General features: G+C 42.1%; 2 protein-coding genes across 6 annotated transcripts in view; one reads left to right on the forward strand and one right to left on the reverse strand.

Moving 5' to 3' along the window:
- The window catches only part of LOC123768208 (saccharopine dehydrogenase-like oxidoreductase), a 72170-nt gene extending 47815 nt beyond the window's left edge, over window positions 1–24355 (reverse strand). Inside the window, exon 1 of the mRNA XM_069306946.1 lies at window positions 24208–24355. The gene's annotated coding sequence lies outside the window, so the exon portion shown is untranslated. The remainder of the gene's footprint in view (window positions 1–24207) is intronic.
- Window positions 1945–26593, forward strand: LOC123768207 (transmembrane protease serine 11D). 5 transcript variants are annotated; one of them, XM_045758638.2, is made up of 15 exons: window positions 1945–2081; window positions 10819–10989; window positions 11509–11561; window positions 13310–13474; window positions 15583–15715; window positions 16102–16232; window positions 16743–16865; window positions 17546–17814; window positions 18506–18599; window positions 19494–19606; window positions 21368–21456; window positions 22149–22239; window positions 23403–23532; window positions 23770–23978; window positions 25173–26593. In XM_045758638.2, the coding sequence occupies exons 2-15, from the start codon at window positions 10958–10960 to the stop codon at window positions 25344–25346; spliced, it is 1806 nt and encodes a 601-aa protein (XP_045614594.2). In that variant the 5' UTR covers window positions 1945–2081; window positions 10819–10957; the 3' UTR covers window positions 25347–26593. The 5 variants fall into 5 exon arrangements, with proteins under 5 accessions (XP_045614594.2, XP_069163045.1, XP_045614593.2 ...); XM_069306944.1 differs by having other exon boundaries at window positions 23773–23978; XM_045758637.2 differs by having other exon boundaries at window positions 1954–2001.
- The last annotated feature ends 567 nt before the right edge of the window (window positions 26594–27160 follow it).

The following is a 27160-nucleotide window of genomic DNA, read 5'->3' on the forward strand; positions in this document are numbered from 1 at the left end:
TGTGCCAGGTAAGTCCACTACTGGCTCACTATAGCCTGTGCTACTTGCCCCGCTCCTGTGCCAGGTAAGCTACGGGCTCACCATAGCCCGTGCTACTTGGGACTTGTTCCGAGTAGCTGAATCTATAACAACAACAACGATTGGGTCAATAAGCTTCTGCAGTCTTTTCATTCTTTTGTTCTTATATACACCAAAAAATGTGGGTACAACTCTCGGTGTAGAAATGAATTTAATGTAGCAGTACAATGTATTTATTTTTCTGTAGGTAAGGAGGAAAGACTATTATTGTATTCTAGAGATACAACAAACACAAGACCTTTGAACAGACCTTTGAACCAAATTGAACAAGACCTTTTATAACTTGAGCTGTTCACCAAAGTCAAGACCTCATTGGTGGGTAGTTAAAGATTTAATTAAGGCAGGTTTGATTCCTGTAAATTATATACAAACATATTATGCAAACAAGCCTACTTTGTACCTGCACGACGTAGTTTGTTAACTGTTACCTTATTAAAGCTGATGGTAGGAGTGGTGGACAGGCCGGGTGCTGACAGTGGCCACTGACTCCTGCTGAGCTGATACCTACGACAGGATATGTAAATACACGCTCTTGGAGGCCACGAAGCTTGGACGCCACAACTCTTGGCCGACACGCCTCGTGTCCTGTATTACGGGCTCACCATAGCCCGTGTTACATGGACATTTCGTTCTGAGTAGCTAAATGTAAAACAAGTCTCGTGTCTGCCACACCTCTTGGCCGACACACCTCTTGGACACCACGACTCTTGCCTGTAACGGGGGGGGGGGGGGGAGGGGAATGGTCTATACGAATGGGTATACGAGGCGAACACTGTACATCAAGTGCAGCTATCTTAACAACAATAGGAATAGGAGCCACAGAATTGACAGACAACTGAAAACCCAGGCCCAAGAGCTGACGTCCGATGCAACCAATGCAAGCTCAACTCAGTGAGTGCACACACACAATATTTGACAGTTTCATACAAGAAACTCCTATACACACTCGAGCCTTAGCTGGGGTGACTGGAAGGAAATTAACCTCTAGCCTAAGGGTAAACAACTGTCCTCACACTTTGTACACCGTAACGTAGACCAAGTGGACTATTGTCAAAATTCAGGTGGTTTACTGATATTAAATACACCGTACTATGGACGCTACCTTGGAATAATTAGTATCGACCTCGAAGGGTTAGATGGGTTGCCTACGTTGGGCAATAACACTTCAAATGATTAACTTCGCGAGAACTGGTTGATGATTGATTGATGAAGATTAAGCCAACCAAGAGAAGGCACGGGCATGAATAGTCCGTAAATCGCGTTGTTATTAAAGATTCAGCTACTGGGAACTATTACTGCACATTCAACTCTGTACTTCAATAAATATATTCGCCTATATGAGGTTGGGTAAGGATTTTATCTTTTTTATTTAATATTTTATATTTTTACGCATGTGGTTGAGCGATTTCCAAATACTGTACATTCAGTAATGCAGCAAACATGCACAGAGTTAGATTAGATTTTTGTCCCAATTACAATTGATCGGCTCCGGAAAACTCTATTTCCAAACACCGGTTTGGAAATAGAGTTATAATGTATGGAACAAACTGCTGAATAACACGGTAGACGCAGAATAATGAAGACCTCCTCGCATCGAGCAATAAATAAGTCTTGTGCAGTTTCCTTTACATCTATATTCCACTAACGCGAGATGAGTGTTTTATTATTATTTTTATTATTTTCTACCACAGACGTGGCCACACATTTACAATGCTAACCAGCATATATACATTTTATTCTGTCCTCCATGGACAGGGTGAGAGATTTGTCAAACATATTGTTCAGGGATTTATTGAACAAGTAGGAGGGAGAGCGGCCGGAGTTATGGCGAGTGGGTTGCAGAAGGGGTGTGTGGTGGGCCGGGTACAAGAGGTTAGTTAGCATTGGAGTGTGGTAGCGTGCGGGTGCTTCACTCATGCCCAGGTGACTTGTGTGTGTGTGTGTGTGCTCCTCTCTCCTCTACTGACACCTCTTCTGCCTCGTGTACTCGGCTCCAGTAAACTGTAAATATGAGCCGGATGTCTAAAGTATTTTTAGTGTCCCCATCAGTTCTGTAATCGCAAATGCTTAAAAACAAATGTGCTTGTTTTTCTCGCTTTAAATGTTAGTGTATAGAATATGGCCAAAACAGCGGAGAGCTCTCATTATAGGCGGCATTACATGTGAGTATGTATATGAAGACTAGAAATAAGTAATTCATAAAATTCAACACCATGTGACGAGCAAATTATTGATATAATAAAGTGATCAAATACAGTTATTCTTTCATATAGCTGCAAGAAACCTTATAGGCTCTGAAACTAACGTATACCATATCAGACAACAATAGACTTACTAACGTATACCATATCAGACAACAATAGGCTTATTAACGTATACCATATCAGACAACAATAGGCTTCACCAGCATGCTACAGCTAACAGTTATACCATCAACTGTCAAACACAACAATAGGCTATATGGGGGTTGCTGCAGCCAATATACACAATGAGAGTCAGACAATAATAACATGTTACAGCTACGATGTATCTTACTTGCAGTCGCTATCATGTTCTTAAGTTGTCGTTCACAGTACATTACGTGGAGACACTATTTACTGGAACCGATTTCCTAATGAACCACCACAATTTAACCGTCCTATTAATTATGAAAACAATCAGATCAATTAATCTGCTTAAGTTCGTACCTTTGACCTTTGATATGTCAACAACATTAATCCTACCAAACATCAGATTCCATAACAAAAACATTGTCTAGACAGAGCACACAGCAGTTTCAGGGACGGAATACATGTGATTTATATTCAGCGTAACCAGTTCAGCGACTCGTAGTATACACCTTTCTTGAGGTTTAATTACAACCGCAACAAATGACCTTGGATGTGATAAATAAGGGGGAGGGGGTGAAGGCTGTCTGGGAAGTCTCTCAACGAGGAATATAGTGTGGCTCGGATGTAAGCTACGACTCCACCATGTTGCAGGCGAGGAGTCACAATAACGTGGCTGAAGTATGTTGCCCAGACCACACACTAGAAGGTGAAGGGACGACGACGTTTCGGTCCGTCCTGGACCATTCACAATCGACTTGAGAATGGTCCAGGGCGGACCGAAACGTCGTCGTCCGTTCACCTTCTAGTGTGGTCAACCCCACTATGTTGTTATCCTTGGATGGGGTCTTGCTGCAGGCAGCCCACGGGCAAGACTCAAGTCAGATTCTCACGCATTTGAAATATGTTGATTGTGTACTCACCTAGTTTTGCTTGCGGGGGGGGGGGTTGAGCTTTGGCTCTTTGGTCCCGCCTCTCAACTGTCAGTCACCTGGTGTACAGATTACTGAGCCTACTGGACTCTATCATATCTACATTTAATACTGTGTATCGAGTCATTCTCCACCACATCACTGCCTAATACATTCCATCTGTTAACCACTCTGACACTGAAAAAGTTCGTTCTAACGTCCCTGTAGTTCATTTGGGTACCAAGTTTCCACCTGTGTCCCCTGCTCCGCGTCCCACCCCGTGCTAAACAGTTTATCTTTATCTACCCTGTCAATTCCTTTGAGACCTTTGAGAATTTTATAGGTAGTGATCATGTTTCCCCTAACTCTTCTGTCTTACAGTGTATTGAGGTTCAGTTGTAACAATCTTTCCATGTAGCTCATACCTCTCAGCTCGCGGACTAGCCTGGTGGCATACCTCTGAACCTTTTCTAAGTTTTGTGTATGCGTGTATGTGTATGAGCGTGTGTGTGTGTGTGTGTGTGTGTGTGTGTGTGTGTGTGTGTGTGTGTGTGTGTGTGTGTGTATGTGTGTGTATGTGTGTGTATGTGTGTGTGTATGTGTGTGTGTGTGTATGTGTGTGTGTGTATGTGTGTGTGTGTGTGTGTGTGTGTGTGTGTGTGTGTGTGTGTGTGTGTGTGTGTGAGTGTGTATGTGTGTGTGTGTGTGTGTGTGTGTGTGTGTGTGTGTGTGTGTGTGTGTGTGTGTGTATGTGTGTGTGTGTATGTGTGTGTGTGTATGTGTGTGTGTGTGTGTGTGTGTGTGTGTGTGTGTGTGTGTGTGTGTGTGTGTGTGTGTGTGTGTGTGTGTGTGTGTGTGTGTGTGTGTGTTCTTAGCTGCGACATGTTAAATCAAAAGTAATATGTTTTGCTGGATGGAAGGGGACTGGTGCGATGCAGCACATGAGTATAGCCAACTTGACAGGCTAAACAATGATACAGTGCAAGTTGTAAGCGATTCCTCCTTTACTAGTTTTGCCACGCTGGTCATGTACACCTGCCTCCAACACCCGGTTCACACACCTGCCTCACCACCCGGTTCCTACATACCAACACCCGGTTCACACACCTGCCTCACCACCCGGTTCCTACATACCAACACCCGGTTCACACACCTGCCTCACCACCCGGTTCCTACATATCAACACCCGGTTCACACACCTGCCTCACCACCCGGTTCCTACATACCAACACCCGGTTCACACACCTGCCTCACCACCCGGTTCCTACATACCAACACCCGGTTCACACACCTGCCTCACCACCCGGTTCCTACATACCAACACCCGGTTCACACACACCAGCCTAAACAGTAACCTAAGTCTCCCGAAGAACATCTTGTAAACAACGTGTCATTTGTTCAGCTGTGTCGTTAACAGAATGTACAGCTAAGTCCATCTTCGCTTAATGATACCTTACGGCGGTGTAAAGGGCAGCCCGCTTACCTTGAGCTGTCACTTTCAGTGCTGTTGAATGTCGCATCTTAAACCTGAGGTTAGGCTATTGATAGTTTTCTAGCGTGTTACTTGGCATGGATCAGGGGCTACTTGGTTGAGGAGAGATGCTAGAATGAAAGAAGCAAGAGATAAAGAGAAGGCTGAGGTGAAAGGGAAGAGTGGCGGGGAACTGAAGAAAGGGCGTAGCTGAATCAGGTGAACGGTGCAGGCGTTGTGGTGGAGGGAGGAATGTAGGTCGAGAGGACGGGTTGAATTACCTACGACATCCATCCCCAAGGCAAGAGTGGTGGTCATCACGCCCTGGTTCAAGTTCAAGTTCAAGTATGTTTAGTGAGACAAGAAAATACATCCCAAAGGTATAGAGTAACTTAGGCTATTTCTACCCGCCCTCCACCCTCACGCCCTGGTACTGTAGCCTAACATCTTTTCCCTCTTTCGAATGTTGTTGTTATAGATTCAGCTACTCGGAACAAGTTCCAAGTAGCACGGGCTATGGTGAGCCCGTAACTTACCTGGCACAGGAGCGGGGCAAGTAGCACCGGCTATGGTGAGCCCGTAGTGGACTTACCTGGCACAGGAGCGATGCTGAATCGAGGTGTGCTCTCTTTCGAACTTGTCTTCTGTATTTATATCGCCTCGCACCCTCCCAGCTCCTACCTCTAACCCTGTTGTTGACGTTCAAGGTGTTGACCTTCATGTCTGTGTAAGTCGTGATTCCTGCTCCCTTTGTCTGACCATCAGCACGCGTCCACTGTTGACAGCCCTTTGTCTTTTGGATAATGACTGTGGCACATAATTCACGAAGTAATTCATTCACGTATATTGTTAGCAGAACAATTAACACTAATTGAGTCGTGGTTTATTTGGCGACATATCGGATGGCTCGCGAAAATAACTTCTAAATGTAATTAATACAAATGTATGTGAATGAGAAAATAAAGGAACATTTCAGAACTATGAGAAATAAACGATGAAAGGTTAAATGAGATATATATATATCATACCACACTTGAAGAGATGCATACGCTAGGAGACATGATAACGGCATAAAAGATTCTCAGAACCAATTGATGAAATGGACAAAGAGGACATGTTCAGTGCAAGGTAAGATAGAACTAGCGGATTAAATTATAACTTGAAGTGCACGCTAACTAGTCACACAAATATTATAAAGATACATTTTTAGAGAAAAATTGGTGAACAAGTACAATAGACGAGAGATAGAAGAAGTTAATACAATATATGGTGTCAAAATAAATAGGAAAAAATATAAAATTCGAGATTTATTTTACTAGAGAATCAACAGCTGTAAGGCGGGGCTCAGGAGTTAACGCTCAACCCTTCAAGCACATACATACATATATACATACATACACGCACATGGTTAGCATACATACACACATACCAAAAGACACACACAAGAAAAAAGGGCCAAAAGAAAAATTACAAGAAGACTACCCCTGAAGAAAGACTGAGGGCACTGGACCTCATCACACTGGAGGTAAGAAGGAATAGTGTAGACATGATAACGACGTGCAAGATTCCAAGAGAAATTGCTTAAAACGACAGAGAACCAGTGGTAACAGTGCTGAATAATATAATGAGAGGACACAATTTGAAACTTGAGGTACAAATGAGTCAGTGACATCTGAATAAGTTTTTCAGTTTACAAATCTTAAAAAAGTGGAACAGAATAGACGAAGGCGTCTTAAAGACCAATTTGATATACAATTTAAAATGTAAGCAATATAATAAATAGGAGTGAGTTACTGTACTCACCTAGTTGTGCTTGCGGTGGGTTGAATTTCGGCTCTTTGGTCCCGCCTCTCAACAGTTAATCTACTGGTGTACAGATGCCTGAGCTTCTCGAGCTCTATTATATCTACATTTGAAACTGTGCATGGAGTCTGCCTCCACTGCTGATTTGCCCAACTACTGATCTTCGAAAGGCGGAGCTTAAGACAAGAAGCTCGACCCATATATGTGAGAACACAAAACACATACACCCAGTCTTCCTGACCCCAAGCCTCGACGGCCAGGCATGTGTGTACAGTGCAGTCATGTGTGTACAGTGGTTGAGTAGTGACCCGTCCACCACCACCACACCCGTCTTTAAACCAGTTCCTAGGCACCTCCTTCATGCCACCAACACCTCCTCCGGCGACTATTACTCCACCAGGCGAAGACCTCCAAGGAAGACAATGAGGAGTGAGGAAGTGCAATCATGCTTATGTAGTGTCTACTTTGTTTTGGTGGGGACAGTATATACACACACACACACGTATATATATATATATATATATATATATATATATATATATATATATATATATATATATATATATATATATATATATATATATATCACACCCCAGAAATGACTCGAACCCATACTGCCAGGAGTACTCTGCAACTGGTGTACAGGACCCCTTAACCACTCGACCATCACGACCGGACAATTATTAGCCTCGGCTACCATCATCTTTTGTCCGGTCGTGATGGTCGAGTGGTTAAGGGGTCCTGTACACCAGCTGCAGAGTGCTCCTGGCAGTATGGGTTCGAGTAATTTCTGGGGTGTGAGTTTTCAGTTGCATATATGCCTGGGGACCATTCAGGCTTGTTCGCATATATATATATATATATATATATATATATATATATATATATATATATATATATATATATATATATATATGTATATATATATGTATATGTATATATATATATATATATATATATATATATATATATTATATATATATATATATATATATATATATATATATATATATATATATATATATATATATATATATATATATACTTTCGGCTTGTATCGAAGTCTTCCCACGGTCCAAATACTGATCTTCCCCAGGATATAACCCCACAACAGTTGACTAATTCCCGGGTACCTATTTACTGCTGGGTGAACAGAGGCATTATTAGTGCCTAACCGGTTCTGTCTCGGCCGGGATAATATAATGATATAACCTCACAAATTACGCAAATAATTGTTATTTTATCTGTTATCAAGTTAACAGAGTGCTTGAGGTGTACATTAATTATTTGCAATAATTAGGGAGTTGATAAACGACATTCACTTTCAAACAAGTACTTAAAATTAATGGCTATATTCGAGTTAGTAGCACAAGATATAGTATACATCATGTTGGGGAGAGGACCTCTGTACTCAGTTGTGCTTGCGGGGAGGGTTGAGCCTCGGCTCTTAGGTCCCGCCTCTCAACTATCAATCAACCGGTCTGTGTAGCTGGTCGAGGTCTCTCCAATCAGGAGCGAGTTCCTCTTCAATCACCTAGCCAGTTACTGATCACATCCAAATGTTCTTAAACCTCTCTGATCGAGTGACTTGCATATATATCATGGCCGCCCCAATACACAAACAATGGCTTTTGGCGAAGCTGGAAGGAGAAAGGTAAACAAAACATTTACTAATCAGAATACACTTACTAGGCTGCATGGATGGCATTCCCGAGTGATTCTGAGTGAGGAATATAAATATCTTACAATCTTTCCTCTAGTTATGACTAGCCATCCTGTGTGATGGGGATTTTTAGCATCACGTAGCTAGTTTTTGGACACACTCTGTACTCCCCTTCATATAGTCTAGGATAGCTGCATAAATGCAGATGTACCTAAGTGGTGTTAATAAAAAACAAAAATCCTTCTCTTTGTTGACTTTGTGGCTTTGTTGACGTCGCCTCTTTGGGCGTGTATAGCATCAGATGCATGATAGATAATACTGTCACGTCGAACCATTTATCGAGCTGTGTTAATTAGCTTCTCATACACAAACTAACGCAGCGAAATTCACCATATTAACACAGTGTATGTTTCGCTCAGAGACGACCAAGCGAGAGAAAAACGCAACGGATAAAACACTAATAATACCAATGGATAATAATAATAATAATAATAATAATAATAATAATAATAATAATAATAATAATGAGAAACTCAAATAGGGCTATGAGGAGGACGGGAATCTATGACCCCGGCATTTGCCAGTCGCGTACTCTACCACTGACTTGTTAGTTCCCCTAGACTGAAAATATGCAAATGTTATCCATATTTAAAAAAAAAAGGCAGAAAGAGGTTAACAGAAAGCTACTATCCAATCAGCCTAACCACATATCTGCAAACTGATGGGAAGAATCCTAGAGCAGAGAATCATTCATCATTTCACTGTTAACAATCTAGTACAATCAACGCAATATGGTTTTGCAAAAAATAATGCCTGGTTAACAAACCTGCTCCCATTTTTGGAAACTGTAACCTGCCAAGAACTTCCAGTAAATGCAGTATATTATTCAATAATAATAATAAAAAGTAGATGCAGTATACATGGAGACATCATCTTGAGAGAGACATCTGCTCTGGAGAAAATTCAACACTGGGCGACAAAAATCACTCCAGAACTAATCTGACTCGGTTAAGGACGGCAGGACTAACACCACCGCAAACCAGACATGACGGGACGGATCTTATAGAAACGTTTAAAATACTCAACAATTTGGAAGATACTGATCCAGACAACTTCTCTAAAGGGTCAGATGTAACACAAACAATGAGCAATTGTATCAAGCTCAACAAGCCACAATGCAGGACAGAAAACAGGAGATGCCTTTTCACCCACAGGGTTATACACTCATGGGATCTCCTACTCGCCAAAGCTGAACATACCTAGACAGTTTAAAATCCAGTTGGAAAAATCATCAGAAAAAATGGGAAGATATCTTTGACAAGCCGACGGTTTCCTGTCTCGCATCCTGGCCAGTATATATATATATCGAGAGAGAGATTGTGGTCCTTAAATAAATTCGGGTAAAATGCAAGTCAATAAATGGCGATTCTTATGGTATAATATATACAGGAGACACACAACCAGGCAGTGACCAAAGCCTCTCAAACCTGTCTCATATACATGGACCGGTTCCCCGCGGTCATGTATACATGGTCATGTCATAATAATTCAAGAATCTGGTCAAAAATGTGTAGGAAATCGCAGTAGAATAGACAAAGAGCTCAATTATCCTCGTCTCACAGACAACAAAGACATTTGCTAGGCTAATGTTAAGGGAATTATTCAATAGCCTCGTCACAAACCCGTAAATAATATGACATACATGTCCCATAAAACCCCCCACAACATTTGTTTGTTCTTTAGGGTGGACAACAATAATATTTAACAAAAGTCATCGTATGATAATAATAATAATAATAGTTGTAAATATAAGACCAAAAATACGAGAAAAACGTCAATATTTTATATTGGAAAAAAACGGCTTTAAAAACATTTTGCAGCAACGCAAGCAGTAACTGCTTCCACCTGTAACCGGTTCCTCAAATGCTTACCTTCTACCTGTAGGAGGTAGGAGGCCTCCCTCCTACCGAACAAAAAGGAGGCCTGGTCGAGGACCGGCCCGCGGGGACGCTAAGAACCCAAAATCATCTTAAGATAATCTCAAGAAGATAACCGGATCACCAGTAGATTCTTCTATCATTATCTTATTTCCCCAGAGGCTGCTTCCACATTTACTCGGTTCCCCAAGCAACTGCATGTACGGGTAATCGGTTTCTCTAGCAGCTGCGTCAACGGGTAACAAGTTACCCCATTAGTTGTTTCAACGGGTAACCATTGACCCCATTAACGGCTTCAACGGGTAAACAGTGACCCCATTAACGGCTTCAACGGGTAAACAGTGACCCCAGTAGCTGCTTCAACTGGTAACTATTAACCCCATCAACTGCTAGGCAACCTATATCGGTATGAAGCTATGTCTCTGAGTTAGACATATTTCGCCAATGTGTCCAACTTAAAGGAAAATATTAAGGCAATACAATGTGATTGAACCTGCGTCCCTGAATTTTCCAGGCACATGCACTCCCGGCTAAACCATGATGAACTTAAAAACGGTCATTTTCTCATAGATTCATCACGTTTATGTGATTCATCTGCGCATGTCTAACGTAACTCGTATCTTTTCAGAGCAGTAGTGAGAGAGAGGAACGCCACCCCACAGGACCATTCTAGCATGCTTCCAAGTCATTGTGGGAACTTGGGATTGCTGCCGTAATCAGCCAGTTAAGGTCCACCTCCACCAAGTGTGTTCCCCAAGCTGATCAATATGACACAAGTCTTTCAACTATTGTTATTCGTGTAAGGAATCCATGTTTTAGAACTGTAGTGTGTGTAGAGGAATTATTATTTGAGTTAGCCTTCATCCTGCTTGGGCTCCATTTTCTATACTGTACTGAATATGTTCTAAGCGTCCCGTCGCCTACTCAATGTTTACAAATTCAAATTCAAATTCAAATGTATTACCTATGTAATACCTATTATACCTATCAGTGACTACGGGGACGTGGATATTTTATAACCTATCACAAAATTGTTATAAGTGCCGCTTAGTCACTTAATTCACTAACAGAGAGTTCGACATGGTATTATCAAAATTTTACAGTACGTATTCAAATCCTATTTTGTTCAAATTGGCATTTAATTATGCAAATGCTACAGATCATATGTTCATAATTTTGAGAGCCTGCAAGCCATATGTCAGCATTTGCAACGTGTGAATGAAATTTTGTACTTTATCTCATAACCTACTGTGATATCCTGTATCAAGAGCAAGCACACCTATAGCAGCAGAAGTCACTGATATCTGGGTATTTTTAGGTCACTGCTGGTGGGGTATGCGGCGCCTGGGGACCAGACCAGAGGAGGCAGACGTGAGTATAACGCTAGTCACCTTGTGAATATATCAACCAAAACTCTTCATCAATCAATCGATAGATTTTAGTATTGATCTTACAGCCTACCAACCTCATAGGGGTAATGAAAGCCATCACCAGAGCTTACTGGCCAGCCAGCATGATTGGGTATCAACAGATTGGGTATGATTGGGTATCAACAGAAAACACTAACTTTAGTCCCTAACATAGTTTTGAACAGCATTCAGCTCCATGCAAATACACCGACAACCAATATATATACACCTGTCGGTGTATATATTGGTTGCCCTTTGTGTATGCATGGGTACCGGGAGCTCATTATTTCTGTATCCTGACGAATCTTAGGATACAAATTCAACGCGTATACTCAATATATATATTTTCCCTTTGAGATTAGATTTAATACCCGTAAAACGAGTCGTGGCTAATGTTTATTGAACTTTTTAAGTATTATTCGTATATTCTTGTACAAATACAACAGGTTGATTTCATTATTAATTATGTTTCAATTATATGCGCTTTAAATACATCAATAAATAAAAAAAATTACAAACACATTAAAAGGCTTCATGTATTTCACACACACATACACACACATACACACACACACACACACACACACACACACACACACACACACACACACACACACACACACACACACACACGAGAAAAAATAATGTTTGCATGTCAATTTAGTGGTAACTGAATCGAGGCCTATTTTGTTTTATATTGTCCACGGTCAGTACTGTGGTCACAACGACTATTATATAATTTTAAATAAAAAGTTTTTCTGTTTTGATTTAAGGCTAAATAAAGTTGATATATTTATGTTTTTGCTTAAATAATAATAATAGTAGTAATAATAATAATAAATGATTAGTATCCCTTATAAGTGACTTATGACGCTTTATAATCAATGACTGCTAACATCCCTCCAGAAACATCTCACGTCTATAAATGACTTACAACTCAAATTAACCGTAACTTACTCATTACACAACTGATTTCCCACACATACCTGACTTGCCACCACCATACGCGTCTCTCACTGTCTAAGCCACATATGACACCACCATGAAGCTGTATTTATGAATCATTTAAGCTCACTATGGAAGGCTGACACCATATACGTCTAATCTAACTTATTAATGTTTCCGTAAGTCAGTATGTGACTTTTGGTAGAAGATGAGCTGAACTCTGCCTACCTACAAGTGACCCAACATTCACAAGACCAGAATCCTTTCCCAAGACTGGCTACAGCTTCACAAATGACCAAATTAAACCCCATATATAACCACTCGCCGTGCCCCCTTCTCTGTTTACGGGCTATTCATGCCCGTGCCACCTCTTTGGCGGCTTAATCTTCATCAATCAATCTCCTCTGTACCATCTGGTCACCACTTGGTCCGGGAGACATCTCCCGTCACGCAGGGTGCAGTCGCGCCTCCACAGATCTCCAGTATCATCTATTAATACTGGTAATGGCTCAAAAGGGCCTCCACTTACGGGCTATTCATGCCCGTGCCACCTTTTGGGTGGCTTAACCCTCATCAATCAATCCTCTGTACATCCAACTCGGGAGACATCTCCCGTCACGCAGGGTGCAGTCGCACCTCCACAGATCTCCAGTATCAGCTCTTGATACTGGTAATGGCTCAAAAGGGCCACCACTTACGGGTTATTCATGCCCGTGCCACCTTTTGGATGGCTTAAACTTCATCTTCTTCTTGTACATCCAACAGAGATCTTCCAGCAGCTGACGACGTACGCGGCCAGAGACAGCGGGAACTACCAGATGTGTAAGGTGGATACCACAGTAGGCGCGTGTCTGAGCCAGCAGGATTGTGCTAGGGAGCGAGGGCTCTTCGCCGGCTACTGTGGCGCCACTGATGCCTACTGCTGCGTGGGTAGGTGCAGGGGAGTGAGGGAGGGAAGGGGGGAGACGGGGTTGAAAAGATGAAGCCAAGGAACTATGTCCAACCGTTTGAGCTATCGGGGATCGAACACCGACCTTGCAGGAAGCGAGGTCGCAACGGTTTTAATGGGTCTAAGTGGATAGGGAAGGTGATTGGTGTGTGTGTGTGTGTGGGAGAGAGAGAGAGAGAGAGAGAGAGAGAGAGAGAGAGAGAGAGAGAGAGAGAGAGAGAGAGAGAGAGAGAGAGAGAGAGAGAGAGAGAGAGAGAGAGAGAGAGACATATTACCATTAAGAGTGTATAATTCTCCTTAGTGCCACTAGAAACTTAATTTACTAATTTCCATAAACATTTGCAGATATATATTTTCTGGTGAAATATTCAAGTACAATCAGGTAATATTATAATATTTCCAGTATGTTTGGGGATCACTCGCATGACGAATTGAAAATAGATTTCTCAATCAATTCAGTTTTTTCGATTCTTACTAGATTTAGAAACCCTGTACTCTATTATTGTGCATAATTTACCTTATCTTTAGAAACCCGTCTTCTGACCCTCAAAAAATACGTTCTCGAGAAACTAGTCCTCTAATCCATTCAAGAAACTGTTTAAGAACGCCGATCTTCCTAAAACCCTCGGATTCCCACCTCGACACATCCGAACACTTCTGGCTTTACGTAAACCGTACATAAATAAAGTCTCCTCTACTACACAACCGGGAGCTGAATCTACCTTCGACGGTAGATCCTGTCATGCCAGCAATATATACTCTGTGCATTTGTAACTCATGTTAAATATATATTTTATGAAATACATTTCTATAATATTATAGCAACGTATTATATAAATACTTAATAAGTAAATAGTAACTGTTCTATTAAAACTAAGAGAAGGCTATGCATTGCTGGAGTCAATGGGTATTTCCACCAAATTTTTTCTTGCTACCAGATATGGCTCACCCATAACAAATCAATGTTGTCAATTATGCAGACGAGGAGTCACAATAACGTGGCTGAAATATGTTGACCAAACCACACACTAGAAAGTGAAGGGACGATGACGTTTCAATTCATTTGTCAATTATTTAAAAAATTAGACGGCATACATATTAAATAATTCATGGCAAATTAAACATTGAAAACTAAACCAATAAATACTAATTAGCACTTTTTTCATATTTTTTTCATATTTTTCATATTTTCATGTAATTTTTTTTTAATATTTGCTACATTTCAATAATGTTTATATTTTGAAACTGCTTACCATTACAAGACGTGTACAAATATAAAATAATAAATCCTTACGTAACCTCACCTAGACAGTTGAGAGGCGGGACCAAAGAGCAGAAGCTCAACGCCCCCCCCCCGCAAGCACAACTAGGTGAGCACGAATGTACTGAACTACAGTACAGGGTTTAATGTGCTATACTAAATCTAATACAGTAATTTATTTTATGTACATTGCTTTACCTAAAATATTTAATTTTTCATAGATCTTACATTTGCGTATTTTAATGCATTGATAATATTATAAATATTGGGAAACCTGAATTATTAATTTAATTAGGATGATTCTGGTAATTATAATTATAATAATTATTTATACAATGTACATTAGAACTTGTTATTGTGGCTGATTAGTAGGTGTATATATATCTTCAATATTGTAAAAGCTACTAAAGAAGTTGTAAAGCTTGACTTTACCCATAATAAACTAATCCACAAGCGCCGTGACAAGGGTTCGAACCTCGTCATGAACCTCCACACACGGCCCTTGTGGATTTGTTCATTCGATGCATCACGCTATTGTGATTTCTGTGTTTACCCATAATCATTCGGGGTGAGAATAGCTTGAGCTACCTCATCCCTTTGTGTGTATTTTACCTCAATAAACTTATTTCAATTTCATAATCATTCTGCTCATAGTACTTGTACCTGGATTTAATGTCCAAGATAGGTTAACAGCTTAAATGTTTTATGTGTCAAGAAATAATGGCTCTTGAAAGTAACCCGTTTTCTAACCGTTCGCAAATAAACTGGATTGCTAATCCGTCGTTGATCAAGAACCCCGTTCCCTGATCTCTTTCCTCCCTCCCCTAGTGGACAAGACGTGCGGGGGCCGGACTAGCGCCCACCACGCCTACTTCAGGAACCCGTCCTTCCCCAAGAACGACTCGGAGGCCAGGACCTGCAACTTCGAGGTGGAGATTGGCAAGAAGGTGTGCGCCGTCAGGTATGTTAACGCCTTAGTGTGAGGTTTCATGGTGTCCTACTGCATGACCTCTGCAGTAAGCTCATGGCTTCACATGACATTATCACAGTAACGCCCGCACCTGCCACACAAGGTCACAACCTCCCACAAGACCACAACCACCCACACCCCACAAGACCACAACCACCCACACCCCACAAGACCACAACCACCCACACCCCACAAGACCACAACCACCCACACCCCACAAGACCACAACCACCCACACCCCACAAGACCACAACCACCCACACCCCACAAGACCACAACCACCCACACCCCACAAGACCACAACCACCCACACCCCACAAGACCACAACCACCCACACCCCACAAGACCACAACTAAGCGTGTCTTGTGCCCAACAGACTGGCAATGGAGAAGTTTGAGCTGGCCCGGTACGACGAGGGAGTGTGCATCAGAGACACCCTGACGGTACTAGGCAGCAGCCTCAACGAGACGTCCACCCCCTTCTGCGGCAACATGACCGGTTGGACCAGTATGTATGTCTTGAGGCCGATGAGGGGGAGTTGCTTGTGGGGGAGCGGCTTGGGTAGGGAGGGGTGGCTTGTGTGAGGGTGGCTTGTTGACGAGCGTGGGAGAGGGAGGCTCAAGTGTTGGTGAAATGTTGGGATGGATTGTGGAATTCGAGAAAGGTGCGACGACCGAATTAGGGGGGATGGGTGGAGCCCGGTGTGTGTAGGTGGGTGGGGTAGTGTGGGTAGGTAGTGTACGTAGGTGTGAGGGATAGCGTGAGTGTAGGAGGGATAGTATGTGACAGTTTGGTCAGGGACAGTGTAGGTAGGTGAGGGGGAATCACTGTAGTAAGGGGGAGGCAGCACAGCATTGTGAGGGGATAAATAAACCTGTCGGAAATCCGACACACATGTTAACATACAATAGTTAGCCATTAAAAATTCAGAGAATGGGAGTTTCGTGACGTCATCAACAACATGTAAATATTTACATATCTCGAGACTTGGCCTTTACAGCGACATATGTTTTGCAGCAACGTTCCATGTGAAGGAGAAGAACTGGCTGATCTTGGCCATGGTGGTCCAGGGGGTACCAGAGTACACCTTCTCTATCCGCGTCACCCAGATCGCCTGCAAGGATATCGACCCCTTCATATGTAAGTACACACACACGCCCTCGCCTCACAGTGATGACCAGACCACACGCCAGAAGATGGGGAGATGACGACGTTTCGGTCAGTCCTGGACCATTATCAAGTCGATTCGGTCCAGGACGGACCGAAACGTCGTCGTCTCCTCATCTTCTGATGTTTTGTTTGGTCCTCATATCTTCAGCCACGTCATTGTGACTCATCTTCTGCTCATCGTAACCTATTTATTTATTTATTTATTTATTTATATATATATATATATATATATATATATATATATATATATATATATATATATATATATATATATATATATATATATATATATACAAGAAGGTACATTGGGTTTGTGAGAATACATTGAATAGTACAGTATTTACAAACTTGTAAAGCCACTAGTACGCGCAGCGTTTCGGGCAGGACCTCATGCAAATGCACTCATCCTTCCATTATAAGTGCGCCAAATCGCCCTTTCGAGCACACTCTGAGTGCCTCGTCCGTGATTGTCATTATAACGAGTAACTCAAAGGCTCGTATAGATCAATACAATATTGTTATATACTCAGCTACTCGGAACAAGTTCCAAGTAGCACGGGCTATGGTGAGCCCGTAGTGGATTTACCTGGCACAGGAGCGGTCCTGTGTGTGTCAATATGATGGGTAACTCTTGTATTTATTTGAAACAGCACCGACGTGGGCTGGGATTAGGAATGCCGATGCCATTAAGTACAAACCCACCACCACTACTACTACCAAGAAACCCACCACGACCACCGACTCAACCGCTGAGACTCCCACCACTGAAGATACGACCCAGACGACGGAGATGTTGGAGGAGACGACCACGGTGATGAACGACCCGGTGGTGAGAGTGGTGACGACCACACCGGAGCCGGAGGAACCGCTCCCCACCACTCTCAAGCCGGGCACGCTGACCACCCCTTCTTCTGTAGGGGTGAGTGAGTGAGTGAGTGAGTGAGAGAGTGAGAGAGTGAGAGAGTGAGAGAGTGAGAGAGTGTGAGAGAGAGAGAGAGAGAGAGAGAGAGAGAGAGAGAGAGAGAGAGAGAGAGAGAGAGAGAGAGAGAGAGAGAGAGAGAGAGAGAGAGAGAGAGAGAGAGAGACAGACAGACAGACAGAGAGACAGACAGAGAGACAGACAGAGAGACAGACAGAGAGACAGACAGAGAGACAGACAGAGAGACAGACAGAGACAGACAGAGAGACAGAGAGACAGACAGAGAGACAGACAGAGAGACAGACAGAGAGACAGAGAGAGACAGAGAGAGACAGAGAGAGACAGAGAGAGACAGAGAGAGACAGAGAGAGACATAGAGAGACATAGAGAGAGAGAAAGAGACAGACAGACAGACAAACAGACAGAGAGATTTATATAAGTATTGATAGTTTAATTTATGTGTTTAAGTAAATAAGGTGCCAGGTTAACAAGTATGTATCCAGGTAATTATAGTGCATTTTAGATAATTATAGCGACAGGCATTTCCAAATAATTACAGTGTCATGTGTGGACAATATAATTATAATATTAGGCATGTACAGTATACAGTATATATATACTGCCAAGTGTATACAAATATTTAAAGCAACAGGTATTTCCACGGAACTTAAATACCTGCGTGGCATTACAGGTATTGATCCGAGCCCCGCCAGAGGCTGTGTCAGAGGAGGGTGTGTACCTGGAAAGTGTGGACACCACGTCAGCGATATCAGCTTTCAGGAGAGGTACGTTATCGTTCTTATTCCATAGATTCTTCCCTGGAAACATAAACCGAAACTCTATTTTCCGCTTGTTACAACTTGTAATAAACTTGTTACATCTAGGCTTAACGTGTTTATGACGTATTAGAACGTTGTTACAACTTGCTATATTGGTTGTTATAACTGGTTAGGAGGTTTTAAAACTTGTTCGAACGTTGTACCAACGTCGTAGTTTCGGTGTGTGTTTGGCGGGTTAGCTCTAACGTCGTGATCGGGGTCAAACGAGGTTGTGTTCGGGTTACGTCCAGGAGCCTCCATACACGTCCTTACTCGTATCTGATGCCGTGAACGTAATGTGAACGTTCACATTACGTTCATTTGAGAACGAGGATCATTTGACTCTTCCAGCTAGGCACGTAATGTCCAAGTTGTTGTTGTTTAAGATTCGCTACTTGGAACAAAAATTCCCAAGTAGCACGGGCTATGGTGAGCCCGTAGTTGTTCTTACTATGTCCAAGTCCAAAGGGGTGTCTATATAGAAGTATATAGATACCCTGAGGTGATTGATGAAAATTAATCCATCCAAAAGGTGGCACGGGCATGAATAGCCCGTAAGTGGTGGCCCTTTTGAGCCATAACAGTATCAGTAGATGATACTGTAGATCTGTGGAGGTGCGACTACACCCTGCGTGACGGGAGATGTCTCCCGTGGCCCTCAGGTGACAGATGAACACTTACGGGCTCACCATAGCCCGTGCTACATGGACACTTCGTTCTGAGTAGCTAAATCTAAAACAACAAAACAAACAGCTGTCTAAAGAATTAAGTAGCTAAATAATAATAGAATGAGATTTATGTAAACAGAGCGACGAGGACTAATGTGTCAAGATAACGGAGTGTTTGTGTGCTTGTCCACAGTGTTCGAGCTGAAGGTGGATGACAGGTGCTGGAAGTACGACGACGATAGCATAGATAGCAGCTTCAGGATCATTGGTGGGGTCTACACCAACATTAATGAGTATCCCTGGCAGGTAAGTCTCATAACTCCTCACAGTTAGTCTGCCTTATCAAGGTAACTTTGTGTCCCGGCGATTGACTACACAAAACTTATTTGATTGATAAAGATTAAGCCACCCAAGAGGTGGCACGGGCATGAATAGCCCGTAAAAAACTTATTTTAGTCCTCCTCGGCCTTATACTTCCTTAATTGTGTTTGTTTCTAGGAATAAGTCGTATGTAGAAGTGAGGGGTTGATTTATTGATGAAGATTAAGCCACTCAGGAGGTGGCACGGGCATGATTAGCCCGTAAGGATGAGGGTTTGACTCACCTGTGTTAAATATCACTGCAGTGGACTCTTACCTGTACCTCCAAACCTCCATCAACACGCACCTATACTCCTCAATATACTCATAATATACTCCTTAGTATGTCACTCGATTATTTAACACCAGTCAATAATTACCCCGTTGGTAAGAAAATATCGTTTGTGTAAGCTGCTTGCGTTTTTGTCCCAAAATAATCAGAAATTATTATCAGACGTCATGAAATAATGCTTAATTATGTGAACGCATAGCGGGAGACAGCATAATATTTTCCTAGTTCAGACATAGTATAAAGAATAATATAAAGCTTGCCCCTTGTTACACCGTTTATACTATGTAGGCGATGAGTCACAATAACGTGGCTAAAGTAAGTTGACCAGACCACACACTAGAAGGTGAAGGGACGACGACGTTTTAGTTCGTCCTGGACCATTCTCACAATCGACTTGAGAATGGTCCAGGACGGACCGAAACGTCGTCGTCCCTTCACCTTCTAGTGTGTGGTCTGGTCAACCGTTTATATTAGTTTTTACTTAATGCTTTTGGTGATTTCCCCGTGGGGTTTCTGGTATAGAGACGTAGCGAAGAGAAATTAATTAGTTTCTGTATTTGCATACAGTGAGTGGGCACCTGTAACGTAACCTGAGCGCGCGCGCACACACACACACACACACACACACACACACACACACACACACACACACACACACACACACACACACACACACACATACATAAACACACACACACACACACACACACACACACACACACACACACACACACACACACACACACACACACACACCGCCAACACATTTGCTAACTAAAATCAGAACATGAGAAAAAATGCCAAACAGACCATTGGACATTATCTAACACAGTGCAGAGTTGCAAACAAAATAAGATCACCACCGAGATTTAACAGCATAAAAACATAAGAATGATGGTAACTGCAGAAGGCCTATTAGCCCATACGAGGCAGCTCCTATTCATATCCACCCACCCAATAATATTAATATCCCATTTGTTATGTCTATTCATCAACTTGTACAATCATGTCACCCCTGATTCTTCAACCTTCCCAGGGAATGTAGCTTAAGCTTTGTCAATCTTTCTTCATTATGACAGGTTTCTAATTTGTGGCTTTGTCATCCTACGCTGGACGCATTCTAGTGAATTAGAACATTAGTTGTTGTTATTTCAACATTGTTGTTATTTCAACAGTTGTTATTCAACACATGGAACCTAACCATACTACAACTAACACTAGTCTAACACCTGTCCACCTCTTGAGACTGAAACGAGTTCCAGTGGGCCAGCCAGAGGCTCAGGGCCCGCGCAGGAATAGCAATTTACAAAATCAAAATAGCATGAGGCTATAGTTGTGAGAACCAATTTTCACTGTGAATCCTTTAACATGTGTAACTGTATGTGTCCCTAAGGCAGGTGTTATGCTCCCTTCCAGGTGGCACTGGTGTACAAGTCCAAGTTCTTCTGTGGTGGTTCCATAATCAGTGACAGACACATTCTCACTGCTGCCCACTGTGTCTTCGGGTAGGTGTCTCTTCCCTCCTATTTCCACCTGTCATCTAGTCTAACAGTTTGGCTCTCAATGACTGTGTTTCCATTTTCCTGATGTGTCAAGTTACAGCCCCGTTCCTGTGCCAGGTAATTCCACTACGGGCTCGCCATAACCCGTGCTACTTGGAACGTTTTGTTCCCAGTAGCTGAATGTTAAAGAACAACATCTTGGTGCGCTCTTTAAGCTTCGGTATATAATAATAATAATAATAATAATAATAATAATAATAATAATAATAATAATAATAATAATAATAAAAATAATAATACTGATAACATCTTATGTCATTAAGACGCCTTGCCTCCCTTACACTTAGTATTATGTGAAGACTGTACAGTTAAGACAAAGGCTGAACTCTGTTCCAGGATCAAACATAGAGAAATGAGCGGATTTTCCTCTCTTTTCTCCAATAAATTTAACTAAATAATCGTGTTGCATGTTAAAAAAAAATTTAGATCTGAAATTAATTTAATATGTCAAATGTATTCAAAATGTTTGACAGGTAAATGAGTTGCATAGACCCCTTAGAGTGACGTCAAGCGAATAAACTCCATGAAGTATATATGATAATATAAAGAAGACGGGTTTACCTGTCTCTCCCCAAACTCGCAGTGTGAAACAGTGAAGAGATATGATATAAAACATTCTCCCCCCCCCCACACAGGAGCTTCTCAAGAGGTATACACGAAGTGAGGGTTAGTCTGGGAGACCATGACCTCTCCACCCGCAATGAAACCAAAAACAAAGTTTCCAGGGTAAGTCAAGGTCATCTACACGTGACCTTTGTGCGTGCGTGCGTGTGTGTGTGTGTGTGTGTGTGTGTGTGTGTGTGTGTGTGTGTGTGTGTGTGTGTACATACTAAACTGTTTGTGCCTGCAGGATCGAGTTTTAGCTCTTGGGCCCAGTCTTTCTAGCTGCTGGTTGTCTAATGTATATTTCTGTCATATTTCTCAATCATGTCTACTTTTGAAATTATGAATGGGGGTTCGATTCCACAATCTGCTCATTTAATCTATTCCATTTTCCATTTACTCTTAGACTAAACGAAAACATTCTAACATCTTCATGACTCGTCTGTTTTTGAAGCTTCCATCCATGCCGTCTTGTTCTATTGGTATTCATTGTGAAAGTTTCCTATTTTTCCAATTTGTCAAATTTTCTGAGAACTGTATGTCTATGTCTCCTTTTTTTTTCTGGCGACGTTAGGTCTAGTTCTTGCAGTCTCTCTTCATACTCCATCCTTCGTAATCTTGGGGCGAGCCACAGTGCAAACGTCTGAACCTTTTCTAGTTTTCGTATGTGTTTTTACAGACGAGGGTACAAGATTAGACAGCATGCTTAAAAACTGGCATCATGCTGACGGTGTGCAGTGATCTAAAATTCTAAATGACTCCTTATTTAGGTTCCTGAATAATGTTTGACTTTGGTCATTATCAAGTATGCTGCTAATGTTATCATATTTGTGTGTATCTCCGGAGTTAGTTTTGATGTTATAGTCATTCCCAGGTCTTTTCTCTACTAGTACGTGGAGGTTGTTTCCCTTCATCATGTATCATCCTTCGTGTCTCCTGGCACCTGTTTCTAGTTCCATCACCTTACACTTGTTAATTCTCGGACCGGTCTGTGATATAACTAGACCAATCAGTGCTTATTTATCGAATTGTAAGTAAAATAGTTTTTGTACTAGCCCATTACATATATTATTGAGTAAATAATTTAGGTCGTCAGTGGTGGAATTCGTATAAGCTTCGTACTTCATGTTAATTATTATAATAAATATTTCACGTTGAACACAGTTGTAATCAATATGCCAATATCTGAACCATTATTTACCCTTTCGAACCCTTTCCACTCTTCCCGAACGACTTGTCTCCTGTTGGAACGACCCCATCACTACTCTGGTCCGTGCATGGATCAGATCAGGGCTATCCACTGGCACCTGCACTACAACCCGCACTCCACCGTCAACGACATTGCTATCTTGGAGCTCGAGTGGCCGATTGATTTCTCCTACGGCATCAGCGCTGTCAAGATACCCTCCGACCTCGGTATGTATATACCCCTACCTCTGACGTCCCCTTCGGTATGAATACCCCCCTCCCCTAACCCCTCTCGGTATGTATTCCCCCTTCCCTCCGACCTCGGTATGTATATACCCCTACCTCTGACCTCCCCTTCGGTATGAATACCCCCCTCCCCTAACCCCTCTCGGTATGTATTCCCCCCTTCCCTTTCTACCTGTCCTGTCTCAGACACCGCCTGCTGACAATGTGCTTTATCTACAGAAGACCGCTTCGAGGAGGCCAACGCCACGGTGACGGGGTGGGGGAGGTACGCAACTACTGTGAAGAAAACGAGTTCCGTCATGAAGGAGTACACGGCGCCTCTGATGAACACTACGGCGTGCGTCCTAGCCTGGGAGAAGTTCCCGGGCGTCAGCGCTAAATACGACAAGCATGTGTGTCTCACTGTTAAAAGGGGGACCCCTTGTCACGTGAGTATCTACCCCCTGATGTCGTAATGAGAACCCCTTGTTACAGTTAGGGGGACCTTTTACATGCCGCCGGCTTCCTGTCCTCATCGAGGCCATTAGTGTTAGTGGCCCTCAGGTAAATTCATGCCACCATGGCGGCCATCAGTCAGGCGAGTAGCCGCCTGCGTCAGCCACCTAAATACTCCTGTTGGTGCTGCTAACACAATATTACAGTATTTCCTCCACTCACCTTTGCTATATATTGATCCAGCACCTCTTAGCGGACATTTACGGTGAAGAAAGGGGAATCGTCGTCAGCTTATTCTTACTTAAAACACCTATTCTCTCGAACGCCACGAATTTGTCTGACGCGTGTGTTGTCAACAATGACCATGACGTCACGGTGTACTCCTCCGATTGACCACGACCCTGACTTCGACCACGACGAAGCTTATGAATACCAACATGCTCATGACTTCTGCCACGATCACGAACGCGCTAAACATTATGATAATGATAATGTTTATTTAGGGAAAGTACATAGACACAAAATGAAATACATGAGGAATGTTGGATTTCTAGGTAGAGCAAGTATATACTATGTTTAAAGGTTAGTCAGATAGTCTTTCCTCCATAAAGTTATGTCTGTGGAGTTAGTCAGCTTGTTGTGTGGTTCCATCCTGGGCGGGGTCAGTAATTCGGACGCGGGGTGTGAGGGATCTCGATATAAACCAACCGTGCATGAATACACTCTGGCTTCCTGTCCCCCGACACAATGCATTATGAATTAAAGTTACTAAAACCACAGCGTTTCGGGCATGACTACGACCACGAACACGACAACGACCACAACACCCTTCCCCAACATAAATAATGGCACAACGCTGCACAAATCACAAAATCCTATGTTTTTCAACGACGAAAAAATGTCGGAGGTTTCAGTAAAGCTCCGTACAGAGCGATAATCCAAAACTTCTTGATTCATACTTTCAGTAAAGCTCCGTACAGAGCGATAATCCAAAACTTCTTGATTCATACTTTCAGTAAAGCTCCGTACAGAGCTATAATCCAAAACTTCTTGATTCATACTTTCAGTAAAGCTCCGTACAGAGCGATAATCCAAAACTTCTTGATTCATACTTTCAGTAAAGCCCATTGGTCCCCCCAGTGAAGATAAGTCCGTGCAGCATGTTAACTCACTATTATGTTCTGCAGGGTGACTCCGGTGGACCGCTGGTCACGTGTTCGGGTGTACAGTGTACTCAGATCGGGGTGGTGAGCTTCGGGTTCCCCCTCTGCACCAACGTGGGTCTCCCAGCGGTCTTCACCCGCATCACTTTCTACAAGCCATGGATGGACATCAACCTTCACCAGCTGCACTATTTCTGAGATGAAACTGAAGAGGAAGGAGGGAGGCAAGAAAGGAGAGAAGAAGAGGAGAGGGAACGGGCAGCTAGTTGGAGAAAATAAGATCACTGAAATGCATAAACTGGAAAATCGAGAGAAAGTAGTAACTAAAAAGAATGCTCAAGAACGTCGCAAGTGAGTACGAAGTAGGGAGACAAGAGTGAGGGTAATAATGAGAAAGACTAAGAAAACAAAAGGTAGACTAAGAACCCGTAGACGACAAACATAAAGGTGGATGGGAAGGGAGAAAACAGAGATGAAATCATGAATGGTGAGAACACAAAATATAGCAGATTCTAAAATATAAAGTATGCTAAAATTGGGAAAAATCCAGTGGTAGAAATACGTTAATTCAAATAATAAAAAACATAAAAGAAATACAGCTATATTACTAATATATGAGACATGAAAATGCGATTGAAAATGAAAAGGATTAGTGTAGTTTAGGTAACTAATTAATGAACGAAAAGTTTCCTATAGATATGCAGAAGAATACAAAACAATATATTATACGCGGGACTAGAGATAAGAATTGCTTCACCAACTCTGTCTTTGGTGTTCATCTGCAAGGCCATCTTTATATATACTCGCGGTCTTGTTATTTTTATCATTTAATGTGTAATCAGACTCAGGCAAAATACTGGGTGAATGTTCATTCGGGCATTATAGATATTTTTCATCTTTGGAGCCAAGGGGCGCGTATTGCGATGGGTGAACATCTCACGTTCTCAACGATAATCTGGCTGTTATTGCCAACTACGGATGACGCCAATAACTCCAATATTAAAATGTACAAATATTGATGGTCACAAAGGAAACACTGGGAGGTGTGTCCCAGTTCTCAAAAGGTACTACGGGCTCACCATAGCCTGTGCTACTTGGAACTTTGTTCCAGGTAGCAAATCTTTAACAACAACAACAACCCAGTTCTCTGTGTATACTGAAAGTATACTTTAGTCCTGAGCTATGTTCAGGGCTAATGTATACTTTGCCTGTTGGACAGTAAGCTGTTGTGGTGGCCTTAATAACCCTCCAGAAGGTGGTAGGCCTTCAACAACGGCGCTCTGCATTTTACTAGAAATTTTCGACCGGTGTGAGTCATTTTATATTTTAATAACCTCGCACTTGTGGAAAACCATCAACTATTTATTACAGGCATGACCGAAAACCGATTTGTTACACATGTTCCCCTTTACTCAACCTATGTAATCAATAAAACATGCATAAAAGTCACATCTTTAAACCTACCTTTTTCATTCGGCGGTGTCAGATTGGCGACGTATCTTCTCCTCTTGATAGTCAGTGTTAAAACGTTAACCAGTCTGCAGTTTTACTCTACTTATAGTGTTGGACCATTAACCAGGATACACCTACACAATGTTGGACCATTAACCAGGATACACCTACACAATGTTGGAACATTAACCAGGATACACCTACACAATGTTGGAACATTAACCAGGATACACCTACACAATGTTGGAACATTAACCAGGATACACCTACACAATGTTGGAACATTAACAAGGATACACCTACACAATGTTGGAACATTAACAAGGATACACCTACACAATGTTGGAACATTAACAAGGATACACCTACACAATGTTGGAACATTAACAAGGATACACCTACACAATGTTGGAACATTAACAAGGATACACCTACACAATGTTGGAACATTAACAAGGATACACCTACACAATGTTGGAACATTAACAAGGATACACCTACACAATGTTGGAACATTACAGACAAGGGTCCAATATTAGCCAGGTTACGCACATTATTCG

The sequence above is a fragment of the Procambarus clarkii genome, chromosome 59 (assembly GCF_040958095.1).
Source record: "Procambarus clarkii isolate CNS0578487 chromosome 59, FALCON_Pclarkii_2.0, whole genome shotgun sequence".
Classification (NCBI taxonomy): Eukaryota; Metazoa; Arthropoda; class Malacostraca; order Decapoda; family Cambaridae; genus Procambarus; species Procambarus clarkii.